The 21,680-nt window shown below is 37.9% G+C and overlaps 2 protein-coding genes across 2 annotated transcripts in view; both read left to right on the top strand.

Moving 5' to 3' along the window:
* The window catches only part of LOC146450610 (uncharacterized), a 109,498-nt gene extending 105,688 nt beyond the window's left edge, over positions 1 to 3,810 (top strand). Inside the window, exon 2 of the mRNA XM_085100194.1 lies at positions 1,732 to 3,810. The gene's annotated coding sequence lies outside the window, so the exon portion shown is untranslated. The remainder of the gene's footprint in view (positions 1 to 1,731) is intronic.
* Positions 3,635 to 21,381, top strand: LOC146450618 (arf-GAP with coiled-coil, ANK repeat and PH domain-containing protein 3-like). Its single transcript, XM_085100192.1, has 22 exons — positions 3,635 to 3,904; positions 4,917 to 5,072; positions 6,403 to 6,516; positions 6,879 to 6,971; positions 7,682 to 7,792; positions 8,663 to 8,731; positions 9,219 to 9,290; positions 9,392 to 9,501; positions 9,745 to 9,839; positions 9,959 to 9,996; positions 11,028 to 11,181; positions 11,611 to 11,734; positions 12,308 to 12,422; positions 14,201 to 14,341; positions 14,949 to 15,026; positions 15,691 to 15,735; positions 15,842 to 15,971; positions 16,719 to 16,852; positions 17,389 to 17,477; positions 18,265 to 18,412; positions 18,976 to 19,050; positions 19,423 to 21,381. Exons 1-22 carry the CDS (start codon positions 3,782 to 3,784, stop codon positions 19,516 to 19,518), a joined length of 2,310 nt encoding a protein of 769 aa, XP_084956318.1. The 5' UTR covers positions 3,635 to 3,781; the 3' UTR covers positions 19,519 to 21,381.
* Positions 21,382 to 21,680: the final 299 nt, after the last annotated feature.

A 21,680-nucleotide genomic window follows, 5' to 3' on the forward strand; every position in this document is an offset into this window, starting at 1 on the left:
GGAAAGCTATTTTATTTATTTATTTCATTTTCTTGCCAACTTCATCTAAGTCGAAAGCAGAACGAAGTTACCTTGAATGCGAAGGATATCAATAATCACCGCTATTTCCATCATAGTTCACCTTAATCTTGAGCAGTTTTCATTGCCGGTACTTAGTGATACATTTTGGGGTTCTTATTTCTTTTGTGTGTGTGTGTAGTGGTCTTGCATAATTGGCCGTGGAAACGGGTACGATCTTCGGTTACTTATTGAATTCATTTCACACACAAGCAATTTTCATTTGTGGGTCGTAAAACCAAAGTCAAATTAATCACTCTGGCCGATGTGAGAGATGTAAACAGCGCAACGAAACAATCAGAACTCGAAGCAAACATAAAATTAACGGGCTCCAAGCGCGGGAAAACGCGTGCGAAAGAAACACTATTGGTTTTACAATCAATTGAAAAGCGCTCCATCATATTTCGCATAATTACATCAATGCATAAATCATGGTACTCCGAAAAGTCATCCTGTATGGCAAAATATGTGTTACGAAGGTGCTACGGCTTTGACTGAGTGGGCAGAAACTATAAACCGAGTATAATGACTTCCACAGCTGACTTTGAGACGAATATACATAATATCTATCTCTTGTTTACAACTCGAGATGTAGAGAATGACGGAATGGACGACACGGCGTGTTGAAAAAACGGAAAATCGATCTGACGGCGACACATTAGTCTGGATTAACGCGGGATTAATGCGGGATAAAAAGCAAGTAGAACAAAGTTACCTTGAATATTTTAATTTCTATTGCAGAAGAATGTGAAGGCTATCAACAATCACCGCTATTTTCATCGTAGTCCACCTTAATCTGGGACACTTTTCGTCGTGTTAAGTAATAAATTATCGGGCTTTTTTGTGTGTGTGTGTGTGTGTGTGTGTGTGTGTTGTGGTCTTGCAAAATTGGCCATGGAAACGGGCGCGCTCTTCGGTTACTTATTGAATTCATTTCACACATAAATCGATTTTCATTTGTGGGTTGTAAAACCAAAATCAAATTAATCACCCTGGCCGATCATGAGAGATGTAACCAGCGCAATGAACCAATCGGAACTCGAACCAAACATATAAATTAACGGGCTCCAAGCGCGGGAAAACGCGTGCGAAAGAAACACGATTGGCTTTGAGTTTACTGCTCATTGGTTGAGAAAGTGGCGCGAGTTTTCAGTAACTAATCAGAGAGCGATGTAGAGCAAAACCAAAGCAATGCTATTACTTTCCACAATCAATTGAAAAGCGCTCCATCATATTTCGCATAATTACATCAGTGCGGAAATCATGCTATTCCGAAAAGTCATCCTGTCTGGCAAAATATGTGTTACGAAGGTGCTACGGTTCTAACTGAGGGGGACAGAAACTATAAACTGATTATAATGGTTGATAAACATAGAAAGCAGAAACGTGTACAGAAGCCATTATAAAAATGGATATAGACAGATTAAGTTTCATGGCGTCTGATTATCCCGTGCCCTTGGAATTAAAAATACTTGTCTAGCTTTTCGAATGCCGTCTCTGTTAGAGTTAATGAGTTCTAAGGGAATGAGTTCTATGTTGTTGATTGAATAGCCAGGAAGAGTGGAGTGATCTGAAACGGCGGAAGGTTGGTCAATGTGACGTTATTTAAGGGCTTTCTCGATTGCGCCTCTGTGTTCACGAAATCTTCCACTGAGATCTCCGGTTTATAATTAGTCTTTCCTTTGTATTGTACCTTGCATCTGAAGCACTGTATCATGTATATGAGATTTGAAGGTGAGCAAGTGATCTGATGTCGTATGGGTCTTTGTTCGTTTGTAGAGCGAAAAAGGTGTAAAACGTGGTTCCCTCCGTAATGGAGGGACACGTTTTCCACCTTTCCTGTTATAACAGAAAGCTCCCGGTGGTCTGCGGTGTTTGGCACTGACTATTATGTCACGTAGGTTGTTGCATCGGCGATACGATATGAGAGGAGGAGAAGGGAATGCTTTGTATCGCCATGAAGAACGAAGAATGTTTAAATTGTTGAAAATGATTCAATGACGGTATGCTAGGAAGGGCTGGATTAAATATCACTACAAATGGATTCTGTTGGACTCATTTTTCATAGATGTTTCGAGGGCTTTAATTTGCTGCTGGGAATTTGAAGTTCTTTCCTTTTGTATTTCTTTTTTAATAAAACGGTGTGCAAATCCTCTCTTGATTAAATGTGTCTTGAGTGCGTCGGAACGTGTGTTAAAGAACTCGTCCGTGGAACGAATTCTTCTAAGTCGTAAGGCCATGCTGAACCGAATTGATTGTTTGGTATGAGATGGGTGGCAGGATGATTTAAGGAGATACTGATGTTTGTCTGTAGCCGGACCTGTAGGCTTAACATACAAGTCAGTTTCCAATCTGTCGTTGATGATTGAGACGTTAACATCAAGAAAGGGGAATTCGTTGTAAGAGAAGGAACTCGTGAATTTGATATGTAGGATGCAGGTTGTTTGAATATGTGATAAAACTATTCAATTGATCTTCGTCATGTGTCCAAAGGAGAAAAATGTCATCGATGTAACGACACCAAATGCATGAGGGGAGAATGTGAAGCAGCTGCTATCGGGCGTTTTTTTTTCTAATTTCCCCATGAAAAGTGGGATTGGCGTATGATGGAGCCATTTTCGTTTCCATCGCTGTTCCATTAATTGGTCTGTAATGCTGTCCGTTGAAAGTGAAAGTATTGTTAGTAAGGGGCATGCGAATGAGATCACAGAGTCCCGGGTTGTTTGGATAATGGGATTAACTGGTCTGTCCAGAAATTCACTACAGGCTTGGATTCCGTCTTTGTGAGGTATGTTGGTATAAAGTGAAGATACATCAAGGGTAACGAGTAAAACAACATCAGGTAGTGGACCGATGCTGTTAAGTTTGTTGAGAAAGTGGGTGATGTCTTTTATGTAAGAAGGAAGTTTGGTGACCAGTGGTTGAACATGAAAGTCGACGAACTGAGAAATACGTTGTCGTTCTGTGGGATGGCTGTTGCTGGAGACGAAGAGGCGACCAGGATGACCTTGTTTGTGTAATTTAGGAATGGTTTAGAAGCGTCCTGGTTTACCGCGAGAGTTTTCTTTGAGGTAAAATGTCCTATTAGCACTTTTGAGGTAAAATGGCCTATTACAACTTCTAGCAACTGTAAAATGGCCTATTAGCACTTTTGAGGTAAAATGGCCTATTAGCAACTTCTTATAGTTAATATGAAAAGCAACATTAAAGCAACTTTAAAATTCTGGAGCAACTTTTAAATTTTGAGCGACTTTTGAGCAACTTTCAGTTCTTAGCAATTTTTGGACAGCCTTACTTTTACCACAATACGTTGCGAACCTAACACAGCCCATAGGCACATCTAAAGCCATGTGGTTGAATAAGTCATCTTTTTTTTTTCGAAATTCGTCTCTGTACTAACAACATTGTCTATGCTGCGTTTGAAGGTTTTAGAACTTTTCTTTTGGGGTCGGGGTGGGGGCGCTAAGAACTATGGGTAAACGTAACCGGTCGCCATCTTTTTATGCGGGGTCCCAGAGTGCACCGAGGGCACAAAGCTAAATCTAGCCAGGCGAGGTTCCCAAGCTGTTATGATTTCTGAAACGAACGTGGGGTCCAGAGAAGGCGCAGTGAAGAATTTAAATTTTAGTTCCTGATTTCCATTAAGCCGAGACAGGAGACAGAAAACAAGTTAGTTGTGGACGAATAATCTGTCTTGCTGCGTGGACAGGCTATAGCGATCGTCATGACATTTTACGACAATTATTACGCGGAGGCGATACCGAACCTGCCCTCTTACGAGTTTGTTCTGGACGATAGCCCAACATGTCACCAGTCGCTGAAATACTGGACTGATCGCGCTGCCGAGGTACGAGCTGTTATGTCAATTTTTACGCTTTGTACAAGTCAAAAAAAGTAGTGATTTTGTTGTTGGTGTTGAATTAAACGTCAAGATTTCTTTTTACAACCGCTGTGGGGTTCATCTTAGCTTATATAAGAAACTGTAGGCTTGTATGGCGTATATGGCCGGTGGCATCGTTTTTCTCTGTTTTCTCTGTAACTTTTCGTTAATTTTCCCCCGCTAGATCAACAGAACTGTCTTCAGAACCAAAAGTCAGTTAATCCTATTTTAAATTTGTTTTAGTTTTTCAAATATATTAAATCATAACACTTCATATAGCTTGAAATAATTGGGCTACAAAAATCATCGACTTTTAATGACATTAGAACCATTCTGACACCTGTTCTTGGAGTCATAACTTGTATTGTTCGCATGAACTGTTTTTAAAACACCTGGACGCTCATCGTCTGTTTTAAGAGAGTCAACTGTCTATAGGTTTTTGGATCTCAGCAAATTTTGTAAAATCAGTGCAGATTGTTTGGGAGAGGCAATGACTATACTGGCAAGCTGTACTGGAAAGCTTGTATGTTACATCAAAGATCTTTGGTGTAAAGCTAATTGATTTACACCAACTTCTGGTGTAGTTTGCGTAGCTTTTTGGTATTGACTTGAAACAGGCTTACCTCAAAGCTGGCGTAGAGATTTCCATGCCAAAATCGTGGCGTACAACTTTGATGTATGAAATACCAACTTTTCAGTATGGACGATAAGCAATTATATGCAGTTTTTAGCAGTGTATTGGCAAGCAATTCCATGAACCTTTAGCAGTGTGTTACATACTTTGCATTCTCTTTCAATAAACACAAGTCCACACTTTAAGGACAAGAAATAGTGCACCACATTCCTTTCAATGATGCAGCAGCAACAGGAACAACTTTATTGAATAAATAACGAAATTACAATCAACCACTTAAAAACCCGCAGGTAGCTGTCATGTCCTTCTGCATAAAAAACGCTTGACATTTTATATATCCTTTAGATCACCCCTGCATTGTCCAAACTTTCTGGAATGGTGGAGTCATATTATAACACTGGAATGCAGCACAGTAACGCTGCAGCTGGGTTTGGAACTGCACTTTCAGATGTGGCCAAGTCGGTTCAAAACGATAAAGATATAAGTGAGCCAATCCTGAAGGTACTGTACTTCCATATTATTATTACTAATCCCTTATGGCTGGGTCAAATAAAACCAAAAGCAATAAGTAGAGTATAGTTGCAGTTACTTCTTGTACACACTGAGAGTGTGCAAAATTAAATTAAGTGTCAGAAGTAATTTCCATTTACTCTGTTTTTCTTTCTTGCATTCAGTGATTGTGTTAAAAAACTTATGCCAGTGAGATTCTTAAATCACCGAGCTTAAGGGAGACCAAATTTATGTAATTATTGCTGAGGGCTGTCATTGAGCTTTAGAGAAGGCAGCCCCACAAAGAAAGCCACCAGTCGTTAACCCTTTAACCCCTAATATTAAGAATCAAGAACAAATTCTCCTATCTTGTCTCCATACTTTTCTTATAAAAGTACAGTGGAGAAGTTATTAAAATATCAAGAAAATTCATCTTGGGTCATCATATACTTAATTCTCACAATCTCAGGGGTTGAATAAGCATTGATATGATAAGGAAAAATTTGATTCTGATCACTGTTAGTCTCCCATTCTTGCCACATGTTTTTAAGCTCCTGTAGCCAGGTATCTTCTATGTAGATGCCAGCTATAAGTAAGAGCATTCCTGCTCAGTTTGTAAAAAAATTATTGACATGCAGCTGTATCAGTTCTCTCTGATGCATCTGCGGCTCCCAGGTACTGAAAATAATCATGAGAAATAATTAGCTAATAAGTACGTAAATTGTGATATTATGGGTGAGCGAAGTCCTGAGAAGAACTGTTTGAGGTGACATTGACTGACATTTCAACAACCTGAGCAGAACTTATCATCAGAGTCAACTTCCACTCAGGTTGTTGAAGCGTTAGTCAATGTCATGTCAAACAGTCCTTCTTAGGACTACATTCACCAGGATTATCATAATTTACATGCCCATGAAATGACTCCCGTGCTCAAACCATTTACAGTTTTAACTTCAGTTTCAAGACAATATCGGCAGCCTCAAACTGAATTTAGCAATTTTTGGTATGTTCTTTCCATTTTAAAATATTTTGTTAAGTTATATGAAAATCCCATTATAATTTCCTGAAAAGTAGGTCACATGAGTAGGGCCTATTTCTAGATCTGCGAATATAGCACTGAGCTTTCCTGTCATGGATGGAATAATACTTCTCCTCTTCTCCCTCTTCCTCCTGGAATATACTCTATTCACCCTTGTTCTTTGTGTGAGAGGGTTGGCATGGCAATTATTATACATGTGCATGCGCCACTTTATGGGGCTGTGTAATCTTTTCCTGGAATATTTACCGGTTCTACCCAGTTGAAATTTTAATTTACAGACATCAAATGTTATTTCTTATACAGTTTGCAGATATGTTTCAAAGAATAGAGTGCTACAGAGACATGTTCCTAAGCCAAACGCAGATTCTAACTCTTCAACCACTGGTTGCACTGACCAAGGAATTTGAAAAAGCCAAGGTAAGATGATTAAGTAAACTTGACCTTTGATAATAAGAAATTGAAAATTGTGGGTGAGTCTCTCGATTAATAATAATAATAATAATAATTTGATGATAATTTACCAATTTATATAGCGCATATTTACATATTCTGATCAATAGCGCTTTACAATCATATATTTAAGAGAAAACAAAAATACATTACCGTAATTAATTAATTAAACACAGAGTAATTGTTCTTAAAAATAGACTTTCTGTGGAAGGTACTAATTTTATTAAAAATAGTTAATGTTAAGAAATAAATATATTTTTTCAGTTGTATTCATTTGTATTTAACATATTTAATATTTGTTTTTAATTTATATGTAACTGTACTTTCAGGATCTTCAATCCCAAATGCAGAAAGCTCGAGATGCATTACACATATCCTGGGAGAAGTATTCCAGCATTTCACACCAAAGCAACTTGCAGGAGGTATGAAATTCTCTTTTCGTTTTCCTCTGAAAGTCATCCAAATCTTTTGTCACATATGGCATTTAGTTCCTTAATTACCATTTTCACACTACAAGAAGGACAATGGATGGACAAGGTTTTTGGACAAACAAATTTTCTCAAATGTTGTAGTACTTTTTTATTGTTATTATGCTGTACATGTTGGTTCTAACTTTTGAGTCTGTGGATGAAATCCTAAAGTGTGACCATTCAAATGAAAGCTACCAAGCAGTACTTTTCTGTGGTGCTGTTTATCATGCTGTATAAGATGGTTCTAACTTTTGATTCTATGCATCCGTAAAATCCTGAAGTGTGATCATTCAAATGGAAGCTACCAAGCAGTACTTTCCTGTGGTGCGGTTTATTAGCTGTATAAGATGGTTCTAACTTTTGAGTCTATGCATCTGTGAAATCCCGAAGTGTGAACATTCTTGACAATGAAAGCTATTGAGCAGTACTTTCCTGTGGTTCTGTTTATGATGCTGTACAAGGTGGTTCTAATTTTTCAGTCAAGATGTGGATAAAGGTCTTGAGGGTACCCAATCAAGAGAAAGCCACTGAGCAGTGCTTTGTGTTAGTGCCATCTATATATGATGCTGTACAAAATGGTGCTAACTTTTAACACTACATATGAAATCCTTATTAAACTGCAAACTAAATAATTAATATGTTCTTCTCCTTTCTCTTTTCAGCCTGCAGTACTTGACAAGTTGGCTCATGGTATGTTACATGCCAGGCATAATTACCAGAGAATCTTACTCAAATATGTGTCAACCCTGAGAGACATACACACTTTAAAGAAGGTAATGTTCAGTATTCTACAGCTTGTGGTGTTACATGTAAATTCAATTAAGTATGGTTACAAGAATGGATGAACTGACAAAGGGCTAAATTCTTGGAGTTCTCTGGATAAGCTGTTGCAATATTATTAACTCAAGACAACATTTTGGATGCATCTTACACAGCTGTAGGATTTTATAGTCATCTTAACAACCTGTAACTGCCAGGTATTATTTCTGGGGAAGGAATTGGAGACAATCACAAAAGGCCTTGTATACATCTATGGAAGATAAAGGTCGGTTCACACGTTATAATTTGTTGGCCCAACAATATCAACTGAAATTGGGATCATATTAAAATGACTATTTTGACACAGCCGATTTACGATCGATTCATTATTCAAAAAATGAAAATCTGTTGCAGCACATCAGTTTTTTTTTTCAAATCAGGCCAACACTAGAGAGATTAAGAATCGCATTTACAGCAAACAGGAAATGCGAGATTCACGTTTATGTTTTCTTGAAATAAAGAGTACAGAGATGAGAATAGTGCAAACTAATTCTGGCCTTTGATGCTAACGCAAAACTACTCAATTTGACAGAGAAACTGAAAACAGCAAGTGGCAAATATAGGATAAACATTGGTCACATGGTCGTATCTCACGTTTGCCATTTGCCGTTTGCCATAAACGTCATTCTTAACCTCTCTACTGTCAAAGAAGCCACCACATCAATCAAATTTTAAAGATCAAAATTGGGCATCTAAATGTACATCATATTATGATTTGCACTCCAATAGGCTAGCAGACTGGGTACAACAAATATTATTGTAGTGTGTAAAGCGGCCCTTACTGACTAAGTGGTAATTAAAATCTGTTTGTGTTTACCATGCAGGTTATAATTCTTCAGAAAGTCCTAGAACACATGCTTGCCCAGTTTTCCTTCTTCAACTTTGCTTACCAGGTATGTTTTGTTATGATCTGACAAGTACTAGCTAAAAATGTCGTACTCAGTATCCTGATCTATAAGTAAATGTAATAATAATTAGAATAATTTGATGTAAAGACAAATTGAGCAACTTGACTGAACATTGTACAGTTTGATTGATTTTAATTTTAAGTTTAAATGCGTACGATTTGTGCCTGGTTAAATACACACTAATAAAACATTGTCTACGGGTTGAATTCAGTTGTAGTCAGTCAGTGTTCCAGAAAACTTTCAAAATCAGAGAGTCAATGAAGAATTTTGAGGGGTTCGATAGCTCTGGTTCTCTCTAAATCTTCTTAAGTTTGCCATTCATTCTGTCGGGTCAGGAAGCCAGGCTTCTCGGGTTTTTGACCTGAGACCCCTCTCTTATCTGGAACACTCACAGTCTATAATGAAATGAGCAGGGACAAATCATTCATTCATAATGATATAATGATTGTGATTGTGGACTATTTCTTCATAGACTTTGAAGGATGTGGAACCATACATGAATGATCTATTCCAGGAACTACAAAATACACATGCCAAACTAGAAGTGAGTTGCTCTGTCGTTCTATTTTAATGTATTCAAGTTATCAATGAGTGTTAACTCAGTCTGTAATTAACACACTCGGCGATACTTTTGGCTTATGACAGGATAACCTTCAGGACGATGAGGACGTTCAAGCTAAGAGTGAAGCTGAAATTCTTACTCAATATCAGAAAGATGCTCAGTCATTTGCAGAGCCACAGACCACTGTACTTGGGTAATTAATCAAACATTAATTAATAAATTTTGCAAGGCCCAATAAATGTTGACTCAGTGTGCCTGCTTTACCTTATTCTGTTACTGTTAAGCAACTTGATGTCAGCAGTGATAAGTTTCAGAGTTCAAATGATACATCTTTCTTTTCTTGAACTCACTGAGTGAAACCTTGTGAGGGCAAAATTAATGAACAATAAATATATTGTTCAAATTTAACTTTTCTATTTTTTCCCCTCATTTACAGATCAGCAACACTGGGTCATTCTGTCAATACTGTGAATGCACAAGCAGGCAAATTCTTCAACAGGATTGGTGATCTGTTCCAAGGTGGTATGACGGGTAATCAAAATGGGTCATATTATCATACACATGCCAGAATATTAATAAAATAAAATTGAATTGAGTAAAAAATAATTACTAATAAATATTAACATCTGGTAAATTAATTTTCCTTTTAGGATCCAAAAAATCTGGCAAGGACCAAGTTCCGCGTCAGGTAAATTAATTATTATGCTGTATGTTGCTTTCTCCTTTTTCATTTAACCCGTTCCCTACTTGATCTCTATCTCAGTTAATATGTTATTTTTCAAATGTGGTCGCTTCCCAGGGCAGTACATGACTGTTAATCTCAAGCCGACAAGTTTCTCATTCAAAGAACTGAATTAGAAATCTTCTTCAGTTTACAAACCAGTTTGGTGTGTCAAGAAGCAAGCTTTCTTGGGTTTTTCACCTGACCCCTCTCTCATCTGGGACACTTATGACCAGAAATACAGCTAACCCTGAATTTGGGTACTTCATATAAAACTGGCCTTTTTGTCATTTTCATGTGACTTCATGTTTGACAGAATTATGTGTGTTTTAGTAAGAATTTAGGGTAGGGGACACCTTGTAATATCTATCATACAGTTCATTAATCTCATTAGCGTGCATTTTTGGACATATCTCATCTGGAACACTCAATAGTTTTCAATCAAGCGTTTTAATTGACATTTGACTTTTGGGTGTATGTAATGAACCACACATTGATTACATGTATATGCAATCTTATTGCTATTTAAACTTTTCCCCCAAAAGATTAGCATGGAGTAAGTGCCTGTAAGTTGGTGGAGCAACATGCAATCCCAGCAAAGCATTCATGAAGGGTAACCAAGTCAACCCTTGGAGCGGCAACCACCAGGCACCGTCACATTGCGAATTCAGTGGAAAGAAAATAATTGTAACCGTATACTTACCAAGAGGGTGGGGTAGGTAGGGGACAAACACTTGCTAACAACATTTCAGAATGGCAGACATGCATGAAATACCTTGACATCCACAGGAGAGCTGTAAAATGTGGGCCCCTGCACAACCCTCCACGCCCGTGCACCCCACATCTACAAGATGCGGGACATCACTGCCTAGTAATTATCTCAAGTTTAACTCAGCCTTAATTACATTATTTTAATCTAATTATGACCAGTAATTGTCTTAACTCAGCCTAAATTAGATTTAGTCTTACTTATTAAATTATGTAAAATTCCTTGACAGGATTCCGAATGGGAAGTTATTGACAAGCCGGGGCAGGGATCATCCCCACAGGATCAGATGTCGTCGTCTTCACAGGCAAAGCCTCACACTGAACAACCAAGTAGCTTACCATCATCTCCAGCAAAGAAAAAAGAAGGAGGATCATCACCTGAAGGTATGGCATTGGTGGGACATGGGGACTTCTAACCAGTGACTTTCAAAGTAAAGTAAAGTAATTAATTTGATGTCAATAACACGGGAGGTGCTTGTGTAATATCCTGAGCCAGAGGCTTGTGATAAAGAGAAGTGTTTAACAATAATCTGGATGAAATTGGAATTTGGAAATGTTGGTTTCTGAGGAGAGGGGAAAATCAGAGTAACCAGAGAAAACCTCTTGGAGCAAGGATGAGAACCAACAACAAACTCAACCCACATATTTATGCCAAGTCCGGTAATCCAACCCAGGCCACATTGGTGGGAGGCGAGTGCTCTCACCACTGCCCCATCTCTGCTCACTCTTCCTCCCTGATGTATTAACTACTAAACCATTCCTTAGAACTCGAGATCCCAATTTTAGGTTATTGTCATTTTTTATCATCCCCAGACACACCTCAAGAAAAAGTCATTAAAGTTGTACCAGATGATCTCCTCAGCCCAAGTACTGAAGTTGCCCCACTTTTCAACAGAAATACTGAGCCAGACGCCTCAGACAGCTCAAGAGCTATTCAGTAAATATGAAAAGTTCATTCATGTCTACTACATAGTCAGAAACAAATTAAATCTTTCGCTTACTTAGGATACAAAGAATATGAAGACTACTGATGGAAATTTTGGCTTGGAGCAGCTTTCAACTGAGTGTCATAAAACCAAAACCAATTGACAGAAGTAATTCCCCTGGCCAATCACAACTGATGTAAACAGCACCATGAATGCATCAGAACACAAAGCAAATACATCAACAGGAGCCAAGCGCAGGAAAACTTGTGGTTTTGGTTTTGCTTCCCACTGGTTGCTAATTAAAGTGGCACAAGTTTTGCTAACCAATCACAGATGGCAGAAAAGCAAAATCAAAGCGAACGCAAAATTCCTCTAAACTCCTCTTTAACTCATAATTACCCCGGCTTGCTAAAAGAGGCCTGCTTTTCCTTTTGTATTTCTCCGCCGGGATGCTAAACAAACCAGCTATGTGAAATTCCAGAGACATAAACAACTTCCTACATGCTAAAAATGTGCCAGATTCAAGCAATGCTCTGCTAGTAAGGTTATCTAGAATTTACATTCATCTTACATTTCAATTTCAGAATATCAACAGGCCAAGAAGATACAATTGCCTCTTCACAGGGGTGGGGACAGTGTAAAAGGGGATATTTGAGGATAAAACAGAAGGGCTTTCCCAAGTCAAGGTGGCCCCTGCTGGTAAGCTTTCAAGACAGCTCAATATCCAAAATCTACCTAGTACTGAACTGTACAATCCATTGTACTGAAAAAGATAGTGACTGGTACATTTACAGAACCCATACGAAAACCCCCAAAACACTTATAAGAAATGCTGAAAAAAGTTCTGAAAACTTCAAATCTAGCATACATTAACCCTTTGCCACAACTCTTCCAATATTTGACAGATTTCTATCGATGAATTTTTGACACCGAGATGGCCTTGTGAAGATCTACTCATTAAAAGGATAAAATCTCAACCCCCTCCCATGTGTGATATGGTTGACCACCCCCATTAACTTTTCAACTTTTTTCCCCTAGAAGTTGTCGGTCTTAAGACAGCTCTCACATTAATGAAGATGTTGAGAACTGAAAAATAAGCTATAGTTTAGGGGTATACCTTAACCCTTTAATCCCTAAGAGTGCCATTTGGCACATAAGGCCACAACTCTGTCAATATTTGACAGATTTCTATGAATTTTTCACACCAAGATGGTCTTGTGAAGATCTACTCATTAAAAGGATAAAAACTTAACCCCCTCCCATATGTGATATGGTTGACCACCCCCATAACTTTTCAACTTTTTTCCCCTAGAAGTTGTGGGTCTTAAGACATCTCTCACATTAATGAAGATGTTGAGACCTGCAAAATAAGCTATAGTTTAGGGGTATACCTAATATACACAAGGATTGGGACGTTTTTGAAGTTTTAAATTTTTACGTTTTAAGGCCATTTATCTCAAAGCCATAACTTTTCTCATTCATAATTATATAAGTTACTAGAAATACGTGACTCGCAAAACCTCGCGAAGCTGGGGCTGGGTGGAAAGCCCTCTTTCGTGTTGTAGCATCAAATGAGGAGATTAAAAGGTTTCTGAACATAGCAACTATTTTGATGAGCATGGTCTTTTCGTAGTTCCACAAGCTAGTTTGCGGTTAAAAATCTATTTCTGACGCGATGAAATGTACAACGGGCGTGCAGCGCTGTCGTGTTCGATGAATTTATTTCCCACGGAAAATTATTTTACCGCGGCCACAAAACGTGTAATTTCTTCAATGCAATCTTTCACAAAAAAAGATTTCTAAAAGAAAGGGAAAAGATTGTGGAGAGATAGTTCTGTATCCAGTGAATATTGATGAACATTGCAGTTGAAATTTGATCATGCACGCATATTTTTTCCGATGTATGCAAATTTTTTTCAGACGACGCCAGACAGTCTGACGTCATTCAAGTGCGGACACCTTCAAAAAAACATATATATATATAAATATATTTTTCGCTCGAATTCGCGCGGCTTAGCTCCGCTTGGGCCGGCTTGGCCCAACAAATTTATTAACCTCGCTTCGCGAGGAAATGAAATACACTCATGAGTAGCTTTAAAATGGTATATCATACATAGACATTGAGTTTGTAGACTTGGATCTGGAGAAAATGTCGTTTTGCCTTAGGGGTTAAAGGGTTAAATATACACTAGGATTGGGAAGTTTTTGAACTTTTAAATTTTTACATTTTAAGGCCATTTATCTCAGAGCCATAACTTTTCTCATTCATTATTATAACCTTTATGAAATACACTCATGAGTAGCTTTAAAATGGTATATCATACATGGACATTGAGTTTATAGTCTTGGATCTGGAGAAAATGTGGTTTTGCCGTAGAAGTTAAAGGGTTAAGCATTGAGGTATGTGTACATTAGGCTTTCACTTGTAACTAATTTTCTACGTTTTTATTGGTTTGTGTACTTTGCTGTTTTGCCAGTACTTCATTGTGGATCAAAAAGACGGCAGGCTGTTGGCTCAAGGCCAAGAACAGATCACTCCATCAGTGATGGAGAATTTACTGTTGTGTACTGTGAAGCTGTGTGATGCATCAGATGCAGACAGGAATAACTGTTTTCAGGTACAGTTCAATTATTTTCCTCTTGAAAAATCAGTTTCCTTCTGTGGGCCAATATATCTTTTTCAAAGGAACGGTCAGCCATAGTCGTTGAGTTACATGGCACCAGACAGAGTATGTTTTTAATGTCACGGTTTTTTTTAGAAATTTCTCTGCTTAGGAGAGGTGTCTGCCATTGTTCCAACCACATAGAAACACTACAGATCTAACTTTTAATGTTCTCTTTTGTATTTGATCGCATTAAAGGGGCACACGCTTGCCAATACACAGGTCCTAATAGAAGTATTTAATCATTGTCATCATCATCATTGTTAGAGTCATCCTCTACCATTCATTGATGTCTTTTGCCACTGAGTTGCAGGTGTTTCAATGATGGTCTGTATCTTATCTTCCACAATTTCTGGTTTCTATAACTTTTGCTTTTGACTTGAATGGGTAATTAGCCAAGGTTGTAATGCCTCAGGAAAGGGGCTCATCACAGGATATAATAAAATCAATTCTAATTACATGTACTGTGTATTTATTTAGTACTTTTAAAATGCTACATGTAGAAAGCCATGAAGCTATTCTGATGTGAATCTGTTTGTAACTATATCTGTTGTGTTTGCAGCTCATATCTCCATCTAGCGAAAGAATTTTCCAAGCAGTAACTGATCAAGAAGTACAAGAATGGGTCTCAGCCATCCAGGTACTTGTTGTAAAATGTTATTTATCCCCCTCCCCCCCCCCCCCCACTGTACCCCTCTAGAAATTCAGCTTTAGCTTCATACTTTCCTTTAAAAAGTTTAGCTTAGAGGCCCCCCTCCCCTTGGGAATTTCCAATAACCTTCCCTGGGGGAGGGAGTATGAATATTTCCTAGAACCAAACAATCCTATCAGACTGTTTGTTTTCATCATGATCCAGTCAAAAGCCAATACAATAAATGACCATACATTCTCAAACTCATTAATAATTCATGCAGTCAAAAGCCAATAAATGACCTCCATTTCGGTCAGGTGGATGAATCTTGATACCCCAATGAAACACCAGATGAAACACCACCAGGTTTTCATCTGAGATGAAACACGTTTTTCATCTGAGATCAAACATTTGCATTTTAATGAGATTAATTTCTTATTGTTTCATTTGAGAAGACATGTCAAAAACTCGGGCTTCGTGCTTTATCACGGGTTCCAAATACCTCGAAACAGATGAAAGCACTCGGCCTACGGCCTCGTGCTTTCATCTGTTTCTCAGTATTTGGAACCCGTGATAAAGCACCCGCCCTCGTTTTTGACATATTACTTCCAAGATGTGAAAGCTTGTTAGAATGTCTTATTATCCTTCTTGTTATTTTTTTCTCCTTTCCTAGAAAGCAACAGCTGACGCACTAAGAAATTCTAAAGCAAAACTACAGGTTAGTAGTCATACTTCACTTTTAAAGCATAATTGCCTAGTCTTCTGAAGAAGAATGTTTTATTTGGACTATATTCTTAAAAATGCTCTTTGTACATGTGCTTAAGTCACTTGCTAGATCACAAGCGGACCGATCCAGCTCTGCAGCCAATACAAAGAAGGTGTACGTTCTGAATGCTTCGGAAAGAATAAGAAAGATTGAAGGCAATTCATACTGTGCTGATTGCTCTGCCCCAAGTGAGTAAGCCAAATAATTCTGTATTGTTAACCTTCCTCTCTCTCTAGAAGAAGCTTTCAATTATGTCCTTTTTTCAGTGTAACAATCCAGTGAATGCAGAGGAGAAAACAAGCATGATCGTAATCTTCTACCCTGTTTTTCTCTTTCCCCATTTTCTTTGTGTCTCTGTCTGAAGGAACCTTGATCACAGAGCAGAGATTTCTTAGATCAAAACCTGATTAATGTCAATTTATCCTACAAGCAAAGTCATGTTTGAACATTTAAAGAATTAAGGATTGGATAAGTTGATTTGATATAATATCCTAACTATTGAAATAAGGACATTATTAATTTTGTAAATATAAGGTCACTATAGGGGTTTCTTACTTTACCATCCCAAATGTTTTTGCTTGCAATCCTGTCTTCTTTAGAACTCAGTTTCGAAAAATCGTAAAAGTAAAACCGTACACCATTTGCAGTTGAATCCTGAATGCAGCAAGAATCGTATTTTCAATTTCTATTTCATAATTTTCTGGTGTCCAGAGCATGTCCCTACTGTGACAAAGTAACAATGGCAAGGTGGTGTTCACTACACCTACTTTGCAGTGTGGCCATGTCCCAAAAGCCCCTCCCCCCTAGGGACTCACTCTATTCACATTTGTACTAACAACCCATCCCCACACCCCTGGGAACCTTTGACATTGAGCCTGCTTTGCTTTCAGTCGCATCCTTGATGTCTGTTTGTTTGTTTGTTTTGTTTGTTTTAGGACCAGACTGGGCGAGTATAAACCTAGGAATCTTAGTTTGTATTGAATGCTCTGGAATTCATCGGAGTTTAGGGGTGCATGTGTCCAAAGTGAGATCACTAACATTAGATAAATGGGAAGAACACACCGTGAAGGTATGTTATAAAATATTGTATTAATGTTAACACCTATTGTTTATACCTTCTATATTAACTTAAATATTCATATTCACTCTCACGGTGTAACTGACGATGACAGTTGGTTCTGTCAAAATATCTTTTCTAAACTTAAAAGTGTCATCTTTTTCTTCAAACTTAATGTATTAATGATATTTGATGTAAGCAATAACAGCTGAAACTATGAACAACAATGACCAATCTATCTATCTAAAGTTAAAGCTCATATGAACAAGGGCCTGAAATGATCATGACCAACAGTAGGATGTCATTCAATTATCAGGGTTGATCACTGAATGTAAGAGAGTTTAATTAAATTTGGTTTGAATCAGAGCCACACGCACAAAAGCTTAGATTTTTGGGTACAATGTACTACTTTGAATTCTCCACATTCCTGTTCATTTAACTTTTTATGAATGTAGGATTGACTATTCTCAATTCTCTGTTTCATCTTGACTGTTTTGATTTGACTGTGTAGCAAGGTGCTGATTCTATTTCATCTTGTGTTTTATCAGTACATGGAATCTCTTGGTAATACTAAAGTCAATAGAATATATGAAGGCAATCTTGGAGAATATCAAAAGCCCACAAGAGACTGTACAAAGTAAGTTAGCGAATAAAATTTAATGTTGCGTGCATTTTGAACAAGCATGAGAACGTGTCTTTTTCTAAAACCAAGGCTGCTCTACAACAACAAAGAAATTTTCAGTATGTAGTTTCAGAAAACATCCATACCCCCCTCCCCATAGTAGGGGACCTTTCTTTCTAAGACCCCCCCCCCCCCCCCCACTCCTGGAAATTCGAATTTAGTTTCCTGTACTTTCCTTTAAATTTTTTTGCCAATCCCTTCCATACTGGGAGGGGGGAGGGGTATCGATATTATTATTTTCTGGAACTAAACAATTCAAGGCAGCACCTTCTTGCAATATCCATTGAATTAATACATGAATGATAAAACCTACTTAACATGATGTGTCATGTTACAATATGCAGTTTTTCAGTTTATATGATTTTGATATCAATATTGTTTGTTTGATAATGTTGTTATTATATGAACAATGTAATTATACGTTGCCCTTTTTGGGAGCATAATTTACTATAATTTTTTATAAGGTTTACAGCTACCTTACGGTTACAGTTTAGAGAAAGTGTCTTCTCTCGGTTAAAATCATCCAAGGCACAGTAACGTTTTCACAACATTTTTTGTGAGGCAAAATACTCAAAAAATATGTTCAGTATATCGTTTTGCCCAGTCTTTGTTGGCTGAGAAATCAGGAAGATAGTTCTGCTTGATTTACTGCTTATCTGGACAAGAACTTTGGTTTAAGGAAGAAAAGGGTTCAATGGAGGATTACTGACTGTAGTCTTTTATACATTCATTGTTCCAAAAGGGATGAAAGACAAAAGTTTATCCGCTCAAAATACATAGAGCGGCATTTTCACATTCCTGAAGAAAGTCCAGATGATGAACTTCGGCAAGTGATGAAGAACAGGCCCCCGGGAGAAAATGAAGATGATCTGTTCAATGACTCAGCAGAGGTATGGTGATGCACATCTAAATTCTCATCCCAAAACACCAAAACGAAGATAAGGTTGCATATCGTGAGAATAAAAGTACAAATCACAATACAACACTTTTCTTGTAGCGTTTCAATTTGGTTAGGATTAGCTTCATTTTTGGAGGTCTTGTGTTCAAATGATGGTGTCAGGGGGGATCCATGGCCAGGGGGAGGGTTGAGGGGGTTGCAAACCCTTCTATGAGAAGTTCAAAATGCCAGTCAGCTTTATTTTCAAACCTTTAAAACCTATTCTGATGTAGCACATTCCTTGTCCCTCCATGAAAGCTCACACTGACTGACAGCCACCCTCTTTAAAAAAAAATCCTGGATGCACCCCCTACGTACTTCTTATAACTGTCACCACCATCGTCATCTTTCGTCATCGTCATCATCATTATCATCATCATCATCATCATTATCATCATCATCATCATCATCATCATCATCGTCATCATTATCGTCGTCATCATTATCGTCGTCATCATCATTATCGTCAGTACTTCTAACAGTTTTTTTTTTCTTTAATTTTTGTTATTATTTTAGTTCCTTGATTTTCTGCAGCAGAGAACCCTTCACGGAATGAGCCCTAGTCCCGTTTGTTTGGTGGAAGACTGCAAGGTATGATTCAACCATCTTTTCTTTTTGCTAATTTAAGCTTTAAGCTAATTTTCAGAGTCAGCCAGGACAGAAAACAACTTTGACGGCTAAGTTTGATTTTCCTGTGACAATTTTACTAGTAAGCGTCGATATTATTTTAATTGTAGGAATTCCGCAACGCCACATTCATCAATAAAAGTTATGGACGCTGGAATGAACGTTGAAATTCTAACCTGTTAGTTTTTTCTTTAAAATCGTAGTAAATTAAGCAAAGAATGAGTTATTTTATATTGGGTTTTGCTTTGGTGGCTTGCGTTTTTAGTAGCCGGCACTCATTCTTTCAATTCTCAATTCTTTTGTCAGTGAACTTAATTTTATGTTTTTCCCAAACAGGAATGTTCCTCTTCGTCAGATTGTGTACACAAAGGAAAGTTCGCATCATCGCAGTTGATCGTCACATCTGAGGAAGGGGAGGAGAGTGAATGTTAACTTACAGGCTGAATGCTGGACAGGAATGATAATTAATAATAGTATTGTTATAAGTATTTAATAATCCGGTTGTTTCACAACTTGGAATTAATAGTCGGGTATTAAGTGTAACTGAATACAAAGGTTTGATTTTTGTAAGAAGAAATGGAGCTTGACCAGTAACTAAGCCCAAATCAGAGTTGTGTTGGTTAGCGCATCGGACTTTCAATCGGACTGTTGGAGAGACCAACCGAGACTCGAACCACCGGCCCTTCAATGCTGTGTTGTTTCCTTAAACAAGAAACTTTGCTCCACAATGTCTCTTTTTACCCAGGTGTATAAATAGGTACCGGCACTATACTGCTGAGGGTAGCCCTGCGATGGAATAGCATGATCCCATCGAGGGGTGAGAGTAGCAATACTCAATGCTAGAGAAACCGCTCAAGCAAGAGTTCTACTTTGAATTTTACCAAGTCAGAGCTGGAGACCAACAAGGGTGCCTTAAAGTAGACATGCAACTCTCCTAACATCCGACAGTGTGGTCCACATACAGATACTAGATTTTCAACCATGAATAAGAAGACACTTTAAGCACGCGCTTAACCCCTTAGGCTCCAATCTCATCAACCATATTCTCGTCGTATTTCATGTATTTCTTGAGGCACAAGTTATGAACGTTTGTCGCAACATCGAGACATTTTGTCTTTGGCGTTCATTTCCGTTATTCTCATAACGTGTGTGTTTGGTCAGGTAGTGATATTGTAAGGAGAAATTAGATGTTGGTCAGTATTGGGGCTTGAAGGGTAAAGTAAGGTCCTACTGATAATTTTGGGTAGGTGTGTGTTACCTAAAAAGTAGAACCTTTTTTAGGTCCAAAACATATTATTTTCTTATGACCTATTTCATCATAAAGTAAAATCTATTCTTATCCGATCAAGATGACAAAACCAGTTTTGTCTGACCATTTTTCAAATCCTCTTGTATTTAGACCAATTGTCTCAATCATACGCTCTGAGGGCACTGGTGTGAGCGGCATACACCTGTGTAGCGTCTTCAGCCTGTGGCCAGCACTGGTTTATTTTATGGTTTATTTTTGGTTTATTTACTGATGAATATCATCAGTCGTTCATTTACTCGACAAAGAGTGTACGAGTGTGTATGATATTTATGAATTTAGTAAAAGAAAAAAAACAATCACCGACAGTGAGGTGAATCGTTGTTTTAGTATATACCAAACCAGTGGAAAGATAGCCCCAATCAGCCAATTTATTTTTGACGAATTGACGGGGAAAAAAATGCGCGCCAAATAGGACAGTGCCGGGAGGTGAATGGCAAACAATATCTGTAGTTTGCGTAGCCAATCAGAGTGCACGTAAAGCACTAACTACAACTTGGTGTATACTAGAAACTGTTATTTATTTGTTAATGGATAATTAATTGAAATATTGATTAACATAATTGTAAACATAGGCAGCGACCACAGAGCGGTATTCAATTGAATGTCGTAAAACCAAAACCAAAGTAATCTCTCCGACCAATCACAACAGATGTAAGCAGGACAATAAACCAATCAGAATTCAAAGGAAATACGTGTGACCGGCGCCAAGCGCGGGAAAACGCTTGCGAGCAAGTCACGATTGGTTTTGGTTTTGCTTCTCATTGGTTAAGAAAGTGAACCAATCACAGAGCGTAGTAAAGAAAAACCAAAACAAACGGGAGATTACTTTCGACACTCAATTGACAAAAATTGAATTCAAAATTGACGCTGATCTTGTCAATATTTTATTAAAAATACTGCGACGAGCAACCAGGCCTTGCTGAAGGAACAGAAGGAAGTTCTCCAAAGAAAGAAGGATATGGTAAATAAACTAATTAAAAGATTCACTTAAATGTCTCATTTCTGCCTTTTATTGTGTATTAAAAATGTTTCCTCAAATTGGTTGTTAAAACAGAAATCCCAGAGGCCAGTAACAAAAAACTTAACGTAGGGCCTACCTGCTAATGTCGGACGTTAAGTTAGTGATTTTGGAGAGATTTAGCATCGCGTTAACGGCAGACGGCAAACATCAGATTTTTGTTTACGTTTCCTTAAAAAAGGTTTAGTGAACACATAACACTACACGAAGATAATTGTCGCATTTGCTGATAACTGTAAACTGCTCTAAGAAACGGCAAATGGCGAC

This window comes from Pavona decussata, unplaced genomic scaffold (assembly GCF_977016875.1).
Source record: "Pavona decussata unplaced genomic scaffold, jaPavDecu1.1 SCAFFOLD_438, whole genome shotgun sequence".
In the NCBI taxonomy this organism is placed as follows: domain Eukaryota; kingdom Metazoa; phylum Cnidaria; class Anthozoa; order Scleractinia; family Agariciidae; genus Pavona; species Pavona decussata.